The sequence below is a fragment of the Acipenser ruthenus genome, chromosome 17, assembly GCF_902713425.1.
Source record: "Acipenser ruthenus chromosome 17, fAciRut3.2 maternal haplotype, whole genome shotgun sequence".
Lineage (NCBI taxonomy): Eukaryota > Metazoa > Chordata > Actinopteri > Acipenseriformes > Acipenseridae > Acipenser > Acipenser ruthenus.
Window position 1 is genome coordinate 12,228,837 of NC_081205.1, and position 9,771 is coordinate 12,238,607.

At 38.8% G+C, this 9,771-nt stretch overlaps 1 protein-coding gene and 5 non-coding genes across 6 annotated transcripts; 5 read left to right on the plus strand and 1 right to left on the minus strand.

Moving 5' to 3' along the window:
* The first annotated feature begins 2,834 nt into the window (after window positions 1-2,834).
* trnar-ccu (transfer RNA arginine (anticodon CCU)) lies at window positions 2,835-2,907 on the plus strand. The gene has a single exon. It is a non-coding gene; the product is annotated as a tRNA-Arg (tRNA).
* Window positions 2,908-3,543: 636 nt separating this feature from the next.
* Window positions 3,544-3,616, plus strand: trnar-ucg (transfer RNA arginine (anticodon UCG)). Its single transcript has one exon. It is a non-coding gene; the product is annotated as a tRNA-Arg (tRNA).
* A 1,141-nt stretch (window positions 3,617-4,757) lies between these two features.
* Window positions 4,758-9,696, minus strand: LOC131697941 (large ribosomal subunit protein mL62-like; the record flags this gene model as incomplete). The annotated part of the gene is made up of 4 exons (XM_058989980.1): window positions 4,758-4,908; window positions 5,242-5,411; window positions 9,384-9,466; window positions 9,645-9,696. Coding segments are annotated over 4 exons (390 nt in total), but the record flags the coding sequence as incomplete, so codon positions are not given.
* On the plus strand, window positions 7,131-7,202 carry trnaq-cug (transfer RNA glutamine (anticodon CUG)). The gene has a single exon. It is a non-coding gene; the product is annotated as a tRNA-Gln (tRNA).
* Window positions 7,538-7,610, plus strand: trnar-ccu (transfer RNA arginine (anticodon CCU)). Its single transcript has one exon. It is a non-coding gene; the product is annotated as a tRNA-Arg (tRNA).
* Window positions 8,319-8,391, plus strand: trnar-ucg (transfer RNA arginine (anticodon UCG)). The gene has a single exon. It is a non-coding gene; the product is annotated as a tRNA-Arg (tRNA).
* Window positions 9,697-9,771: the final 75 nt, after the last annotated feature.

Consider the following 9,771-nt stretch of genomic DNA (forward strand, 5'->3'; position numbering starts at 1 on the left):
TGGGCTATATTCAATTCTAACTGTGGCATTGAGACCGGCTTGTTCTTTTTGGGGGTCTCAGCCTCGTCCAGTTGGCCAGGCAGCGAACCCTCAAACCAAGTTAGGTTTGATGCCAAATGAATGTGTATATACAGCATACTTTTCTGTTAAATCGCATACTCCGCATTCTCTACAATAAATATTTGTACTAAAACATTTTGTGATTGGTGTTTGTCCCGAACTACTGAAATAAAATTTATAATTAAAGTTCGGGAGGAGGGTCAGACACCAATCTCCGCATCACCAAATTGAATCATTCAATTTACACATTAGCTAATTTAAATTGTTAGCACTATAAATACCCTCTTCACTTATCTCTCAGTTGCGTTTTTATTTCATCGTAACCCACCACCTCCCCATCTCCACCTTTCCTAATAACAGTTTTTATGTTTTATCAAATGGGGGTCTCAGCCTCGTCCAGTTGGTCAGGCAGCGAACCCTCAAACCAAGTTAGGTTTGATGCCAAATTAATGTGTATATACAGCATACTTCTGTTAAATCGCATACTCCGCATTCTCTACAATAAATATTTGTACTAAAACATTTTGTGATTGGTGTTTGTCCCGAACTACTGAAACATGCTTGTGAATATTTGAACAAAGACTTCCATTTCCATACCTTTATTAACATTCTGGCCTCCAGGGCCACTGCTTCGACAGTAGGTAATGGTGAGGCGATCTACACAAAAACAAAAGGTGCACGTCAGTAAACATGCTTCACAATAACATGCTTTATAAAAAGTAGCAATTCAATGCATCACTATTATGTCATAGCAGTGAAGGATGGGGGATTGTGATACCGTCTGAACGAAGACAAGCTTTTCCAAACTAGTCTGGACTTATTACAGTTTTTAAAGCTCTGGATTCCCGGATCCAAGTCATTGTAAACATATTCGGCTGCTTTCACAGCCCGATTAAAACCAATCTTGGACTGTGTAATGTTACCCTGGGTAAGGTAGTCCAAGATTAGTGCTAATTAAAACAATCGCAGTAGAAACGCTTACAAAAAAATAGAATAATAATAAAATGATGTATTTATTACAGTTAAGTGGCCAATGCATAAATATGGGTTCCATGGTGTAACGGTTAGTGCTCTGGAGTTTGAATTCAGCGATCCGAATTCAAATCTCGGTGGGACCTTCGTTTTAGCATTACACCGTGTAACAATTTTTTTTTTTTTTTGGTTCCTGGGTAGTAAATGTTATTTCCAAATTGCTTATGCCTCAAAAGTATAGAAAATGGCTATTATTCCCCACAAACTTTGTTTTTCTGACCAGGATAGTGATATTTTGAAATTTACCTATTTTCCAGAACATTCCAGATAGATTCAGTGCTGAGTAAATTTGGAGTAACTTCTAGAACTTTCTAGAACTTACAGGGGCCTTAAGCCCACCAGTTCAGTTTAGTTCCAGCTGCCTAAGTGGATACATATCTGCATTTTTCTGAGATGGCATCAAGGTCATAGGAGACTTCAAAATGGTGGCATTCCTGATGGGTCTCCAAGGCGGTTTTACCAAGTTTCCCTGCTATCTTTGCCTTTGGGACAGCAGGGACACCAAGGCGCACTACCACAGGCGGGACTGGCCACAGCGGACCGAGTTCTCTGTGGCGAGGAACAATGTCAAGTGGGAGCCACTGGCGGACCCCCGGAAGGTGCTGATGCCACCAATGCACATCAAATTGGGCCTTATGAAACAATTTGTCAGAGCTCTAGATAAGGAGTCAGCAGCCTTCAAGTACCTTCAAGACTTCTTCCCTAAGCTGTCTGAGGCAAAGGTCAAAGCCAGTGTCTTCGTCGGACCACAGATAAAGAAGATCCTGGAGTGCAATGAATTCCCCAAGAAGCTCACTAGTAAGGAGAAAGCGGCTTGGAACAGCTTTGTCGCAGTGGTTCGGGGCTTCCTGGGCAATCACAAGGCCGAAAACTATGTGGAGCTGGTTGAGACTCTGGTGAAGAACTACGGCACAATGGGCTGTAGGATGTCCCTCAAAGTCCATATCCTTGATGCTCATCTTGATAAATTCAAGGAGAACATGGGAGTGTACTCGGAGGAGCAAGGCGAGCGCTTCCACCAGGATATACTGGACTTTGAACGCCACTACCAAGGACAATATTACGAGAACATGATGGGAGACAACATTTGGGGGCTGATTCGTGAAAGTGATTTACAGTATAATCGTAAATCTCGAAAAACTACTCGCTTCTAAATCTTTTGTAGTCATTTTTGTATTACTTTAGTATAAATACATGTTAATTTGGATTCATATGTTGTTTTTTTCTGACTTTATGTGAACGAAAAGACACAAATTCGCCCGTTTTCTCATTGGAAATAGGTACATTTCAAAATATCACTGTCCTGGTCACAAAAGCAAAGTTTGTGGAGAATAATAGCAATTTTATATACTTTTGAGGGATAAGCAATTAGGAAATAACACTTACTACCCAGGAACAAAAATTGTGTTACATAGTGTTATTATTTTTAAGTTATTAAAAAGTGTTTCATCGAACTGACGTTTCTATCATAATAAATGCTGAGAAATTCACTGCAAAGTTGTGGGATGGCACCTTTTAGCCATAAAACCTAAAGTATAAAACCCTCAGAAATACTTTTATTTGCTTTTGTCTGCTTTCGCAACCTGTACTGAAAAATCCGAGGTGACCGTAAAAAGCTTGCAGAGTACAGTACAGGTAAAAAGGTAAAGCGTTAATAATTTTTTTGGGGGGGTTACCTTTCATTCTGTATTTAGCGATAGTCAGGCACACTAATATGAGCAAGAACGGCATTTTCTTTAGGAGCCCCAGTGGCCTAATGGATAAGGCACTGGCCTCCTAAGCCAGGGATTGTGGGTTCGAGTCCCATCTGGGGTGTAACGTGTATGTTTTTTTCTCATGACTGTTTTATAATAAACTTTCCAGACGTTTCCCCTCTCTTCAGCTATTATTCATAAAAATGAATAAACATATATTTCAACATGGTTAGCGTCAGTAACCATTTAAACACGGTGTCTGGTAAAGGTAATTTAACTTTACCACCCTAAAGTAACGTTAACCGCAATGATTAAATAGTAACAAATAGTCCATTATATTAATTAATTTAACAGTATCTTATTAAACATTTAATTCATGCGCAAAAGCAGAGTGGCGCAGCGGAAGCGTGCTGGGCCCATAACCCAGAGGTCGATGGATCGAAACCATCCTCTGCTAGATTTTTTTGTCAGTTTATATTTCAGCCGCTTTTATATATATTTCATATTAACAATCACATACCGGTATGTATTGTTTATAAAACCATTACTTCACAGAAGCGTCAGTCAATTCCATTTGTGCCCTGAGTACGAGGGGCGGGGCATCACTCAGCAATAGGAAAATAACAGACAAGAGGCAGCGCCAATTGGGTAAGCACATAGCTTTAGGGTATGGGCGGGGCTACTGGCTGTTTTTTAATTCCGTACCTCTTTAGGACTGTGGTAGTGCTGTACTTGTTTGCTATATTATGAAAAAATAGACCGCGTGGCCTAATGGATAAGGCGTCTGACTTCGAATCAGAAGATTGAGGGTTCGAGTCCCTTCGTGGTCGGGTTTTTATTTTAGATTTTATTTATTAATTGTGTAACTTGTATTTCAGATCAAATAATACAATGTAAGTCAGTGTACATGTTTCTGCGTTTTAAAAAGTGATATAAACTCTTTTTCCTTTAGTGTGGTAAGGAAAATAATTTAACTTAAATATAGAAATATGTTCTACATCAGTGTGATCCCGTTAGAAATGTACCTAATGTATAGTCCAGTATATGTCAAATGATCAATTCCTTACGTAGATTAATTCAAAATTAGTGTAAATCTGTGAAGCCATTTATTTGCCACCTTAAATGCATCCAGTTTGTGTACTGATTGATTTATTGACATAATTGTGGGAATGTTTTAAACAAACAGCAGTTTGTATTTGGGAGAACATTCCAGATATATAAAACGGAATATTTAACAGAAAATAACTACATAAACATATCTCAACATACATTGACATTTTCTTTTCTATTAAGTTCTTACTTGTTTTAAAAGTTATTGCGCTGTCATAATTGCAAGCACGACAGCTTTTTTGTTGTTAAATTGTCTAAACTTGAGGCTTTTGACCTCACATCCCAACGTTTTCTAGTAAGTGTAGTCCTGCTGCGACAGATACTCGAGACAGGGAGCAGATTGCAGTGGGTGCGAGGTGAAAAGCCTGAACTGTCCCGCTGCACATGGAGTTATATGGTAATCTTAGGTATTGGTGAAGGCGTGGTTGAGGTTTAGTATACACTTCCAATTTCCCTTTGCTAAAATAAATCCCTTTGAGAACAAAAACCAGCGGTCCAGAGAAGCTGCTTATCTGCCTTTTGTACGCATTAAAAAAATGTGAAACACGCACTCAGTTTACCATTACCATGTCAGGAGGCTACTTTGACACTGCTCAGCAAACAAGTAACCTAACTTTCCAACACCACAACCATTGTAAACACACAGCAATGTGCAGATGTAGTTTAAGATGTTAATTTACAGTCCACTGTGCCAGCCAGTATTTTAGAGTCATACTGATCATGCCTCTTTCAACTGATCAACTCTTACACATGTGGTACATCCGAGTAACTATTTAGAAAACTATTCATAACTTCCAATTACCCAACCCAGCAAAACCAGCCGACAAATTAAAATAAACGAGGAGCAAACAACACTTTGTACAAGTCATTCATTTATTCTTTACAGATTGCTTCAATGCAGCCAGCCTTCATATCCTGGCATCACCTTCAATCAAACTCCTCGCGTCGGCTTCGCTTCACTGCAGTGTGCATTTTCTTTTGCTGCAGGCGTTCTCGGTTCATTTTGTCTATCCTGAAAAGAGAAACAATGTTAATTTGCTCTGGAGGCAAATTGTAAGGTTACGGCATCTCTGATCAAATAGTTTGTAAACATGAAGACAACTGGATATGGGAAAATGAGCATGAAGCTAATATCTGTTATCATCCAAAATCCAAGAAGTGACGCCAATATCACAACCCTCTTAGAGCAGAGTGCGGTTAGATTGTTTGCTACGGGAAGGATCAGCATCTGAAATAGTATAATTGAGGGCTAGTGCATTGCTGTGTCGTGGTACAAGGTAATGCTCCCAGTTTTAAATGAGCTCTTGGCAGCCCTGATCAGATCCTGGTGTCACAGGAAGATTACCTGTAGCGTCGGAGAGCCACGTCTTCTTGGGAAGGCTGCCTGTGTTTCACGCTGGCAGCAGCGATCATGTCTCGGATCTTCTGCAAACAGTCAGACAGATTGCGCATCTGGTACCGGCTCACTTCCGAGGTGACGATCAGCTCCCCACTTCTGTTTATTCGGTTTGTATGCTGAGATGCAAAATAAATCAATAAAAACATAACTAACAGGGTTTTAACAGCCAGTTCTGAGGCCTGACCTATTACATGTAGTGCTCAAAACAGTAGAACATATTAAAGTCCCTGATATTTATTTACTTACAAAAAAAAAGTATACACACCTCCTCAATTTTGTAAATGTCCCAGTGTCACGCAGCTGTGTACTATGTCACGCTGCTATCCCCTGATGTATGCAATTCGTGGTATTTTTTTGTAAGTAAAACTAAGGCTACGATTTTGTCACAGAGGTCATGGAAATCCTGAAAATCGTGAATTTGAATGTAGTCTTGGACGCCTGAAAATAGATGTGAAACACATTTGATGAGGCGCTTCCTTTATTTCCGTTAAAAAATGTACTGAAAATACTAATCTGTGTAGGTCAGCGAATGAGATAACTGAGCGAGCAAGTATGTAAATGGGTGACAGCTAAAAGAAAAACAATTGTGAGAGCTGTTTTCTGTAAAGAAAGAACAACAATGCATCGGAGAACAGAAGTTTTCCAACTTAGAGGCTCTTTTTACAACATTCTATTTCCGAATCGTGGAAAACTCGAAATCCTGGTTCACTCTAAAGTAACATTTAAACTTGCCAGCAGTCAAAAGCAAGTCTTTATATTATTGGTTCTGGTGTACTATTTAAATGCTCTTGTGTATGTTGATGTAGCTAAACCTACATTTGGACAACTTTCCGTGAATTCTTGTTTTTTTGCCGCACCTTGCCAGTAAAATGAACTAAAAAGTACTGCATCAAAATCATAGCCTTATAACAAACTAATTAGACCAATGTCTGATTTTATTCATGTTTTCATCGTATAGCACAGATTCATAGAGGTGTTTCTTGTTAAGCTTTCATTTCAGTTACAAGTTACAATATTTACCCTTTACACGCCAGCTGTTAGTTAACTTTCACATTTCTTCAATGTTATTAGCAGTCAGCTCCAGTGAATATGTAATCTTAGTATTGATGTTACCTGAGAAATAATCTTTTGTCGCACATCTTCAGGAATCCAATCAGCTGTTTGTATGTGGAACCGGACTTCAGCTTGTGTGTTTACTAGAACAAAATGTGAAAAATGTACTAGAACACAACAGTAGCTGACTCTCTATAACCTGTGATGTTGTTGCCTGTCTAGTTAACTCTGTGGAGAATGCTTCCCCACAACAGTGCTCCTGATCACCGTGTACATTAAACATGCTTGTGAATATTTTAACAAAGACTTCCATTTCCATACCTTTATTAACATTCTGGCCCCCAGGGCCACTGCTTCGACATTAGGTAATGGTGAGGCGATCTACACAAAAACAAAAGGTGCACGTCAGTAAACATGCTTCACAATAACATGCTTTATAAAAAGTAGTAATTCAATGCAACACTATTATGTCATAGCAGTGAAGGATGGGGGATTGTGATACAGTCTGAACGAAGACAAGCTTTTCCAAACTAGTCTGGACTTATTACAGTTTTTAAAGCTCTGGATTCCCGGATCCAAGTCATTGTAAACATATTCGGTTGCTTTCACAGCCCGATTAAAACCAATCTTGGACTGTGTAATGTTACCCTGGGAAAGGTAGTCCAAGATTAGTGCTAATTAAAACAATCGCAGTAGAAACGCTTACACACACACACACACACACAGAGAATAATAATAAAATGATGTATTTATTAAAGTTACGTGGCCAAGGCGTGAATATGGGTTCCATGGTGTAATGGTTAGCTCTCTGGACTCTGAATCCAGCGATCCGAGTTCAAATCTCGGTGGGACCTTCGTTTCAGTGCATTATTATTCTTAAGTTATTAAAAAGTGTTTCGTCGAACTGACGTTTCTATCATAATAAATGCTGAGAAATTCACTGCAAAGTTGTGGGATGGCACCTTTTAGCCATAAAATCTAAAGTATAAAACCCTCAGAAATACTTTTATTTGCTTTTGTCTGCTTTTGCAACCTGTACTAAAAAATCCAAGGTGACCGTAAAAACTTGCAGAGTACAGTACAGGTAAAAAGGTAAAGCGTTAATAATTTTTTTTTGGTTTACCTTCCATTCTGTATTTATCGATAGTCAGGCACACAAATATGAGCAAGAACGGCATTTTCTTTAGGAGCCCCAGTGGCCTAATGGATAAGGCACTGGCCTCCTAAGCCAGGGATTGTGGGTTCGAGTCCCATCTGGGGTGTAACGTGTATGTTTTTTTTTCTCACGACTGTTTTATAAAAAACTTTCCAGACGTTTCCCCTCTCTTCAGCTATTATTCATCAAAATAAATAAACATATATTTCAACATGGTTAGCGTCAGTAACCATTTAAACACGGTGTCTGGTAAAGGCAATTTAACCTTACCACCCTAAAGTAACGTTAACCGCTATGATTAAATAGTAGTCCATTATATTAATTAATTTAACAGTATCTTATTAAACATTTGACAAATGAGCAAAAGCAGAGTGGCGCAGCGGAAGCGTGCTGGGCCCATAACCCAGAGGTCGATGGATCGAAACCATCCTCTGCTAGATTTTTTTTGTCAGTTTGTATTTCAGCCGCTTTTATATATATTTCATATTAACAATCACATACCGGTATGTATTGTTTATAAAACCATTACTTCACAGAAGCGTCAGTCAATTCCATTTGTGCCCTGAGTACGAGGGGCGGGGCATCACTCAGCAATAGGAAAATAACAGACAAGAGGCAGCGCCAATTGGGTAAGCACATAGCTTTAGGGTATGGGCGGGGCTACTGGCTGCTTTTTTAATTCCGTACCTCTTTGGGACTGTGGTAGTTCTGTACTTGTTTGCTTTGTTATGAAAAAATATTTCGTTGATACTGTAGTACAAACTACGCTAATTATAGATGAAAGTATTTACGTAAACGCTCTCTTTTGGTGAAAGACCGCGTGGCCTAATGGATAAGGCGTCTGACTTCGAATCAGAAGATTGAGGGTTCGAGTCCCTTCGTGGTCGTTTTATTTATTTTTTATTTTATTCATTAATTGTGTAACTTGTATTTCAGATCAAATAATACAATGTAAGTCAGTGTACATGTTTCTGCGTTTTAAAAAGTGATATAGGCTCTTTTCCTTTAGTGTGGTAAGGAAAATAATTTAACTTAAATATAGAAATATGTTCTACATCAGTGTGATCTCGTTAGAAATGTACCTAATGTATAGTCCAGTATATGTCAAATGATCAATTCCTTACGTAGATTCCTTCTATCGCAGGTGAATCAACTACAAGCTGTGCAGCTTCACTATTTGCTGTACGGGACGCGTCGTGTCGCAGCACTTTTGACTGCGCAAAGTGGTCACAGCTGTTGTTCACACTTTAAATACAGATTGCATTCGCAAAATTGGATACATTTACATTTAAAGTAAATGTGCTGAGTTTGTACCTCTTATCGAGAGGTTTTAAAAGCGACATCGTTGGTACATCCGTCCTCTCAACCAACAGGGAACCCGAAAGGGAGAATTTCAAACATTTGTCGCACTGAGACCCTCGACTCTGACCAGAAATGATGTCGGAGTCTGAAGTCTGGACGGTAAAGTTTTGTACTCTAAAGTAACATTTAAACTTGCCAGCAGTCAAAAGCAAGTCTTTATATTATTGGTTCTGGTGTACTATTTAAAAGCTCTTGTGTATGTTGATGTAGCTAAACCTACATTTGGACAACTTTCCGTGAATTCTTGTTTTTTTGCCGCACCTTGCCAGTAAAACGAACTAAAAAGTACTGCATCAAAATCATAGCCTTATAACAAACTAATTAGACCAATGTCTGATTTTATTAATGTTTTCATCGTATAGCACAGATTCATTGAGGTGTTTTTTGTTAAGCTTTCATTTCAGTTAGAAGTTAAAATATTTACCCTTTACACACCAGCTGTTAGTTAACTTTCACATTTCTTCAATGTTATTAGCAGTCAGCTCCAGTGAATATGTAATCTTAGTATTGATGTTACCTGAGAAATAATCTTTTGTCGCACATCTTCAGGAATCCAATCAGCTGTTTGTATGTGGAACCGGACTTCAGCTTGTGTGTTTACTAGAACAAAATGTGAAAAATGTACTATAACACAACAGTAGCTGACTCTCTGTAACCTGTGATGTTGTTGCCTGTCTAGTTAACTCCGTGGAGAATGCTTCCCCACAACAGTGCTCCTGATCACCCTGTACATTAAACATGCTTGTGAATATTTTAACAAAGACTTCCATTTCCATACCTTTATTAACATTCTGGCCTCCAGGGCCACTGCTTCGACAGTAGGTAATGGTGAGGCGATCTACACAAAAACAAAAGGTGCACGTCAGTAAACATGCTTCACAATAACATGCTTTATAAAAAGTAGT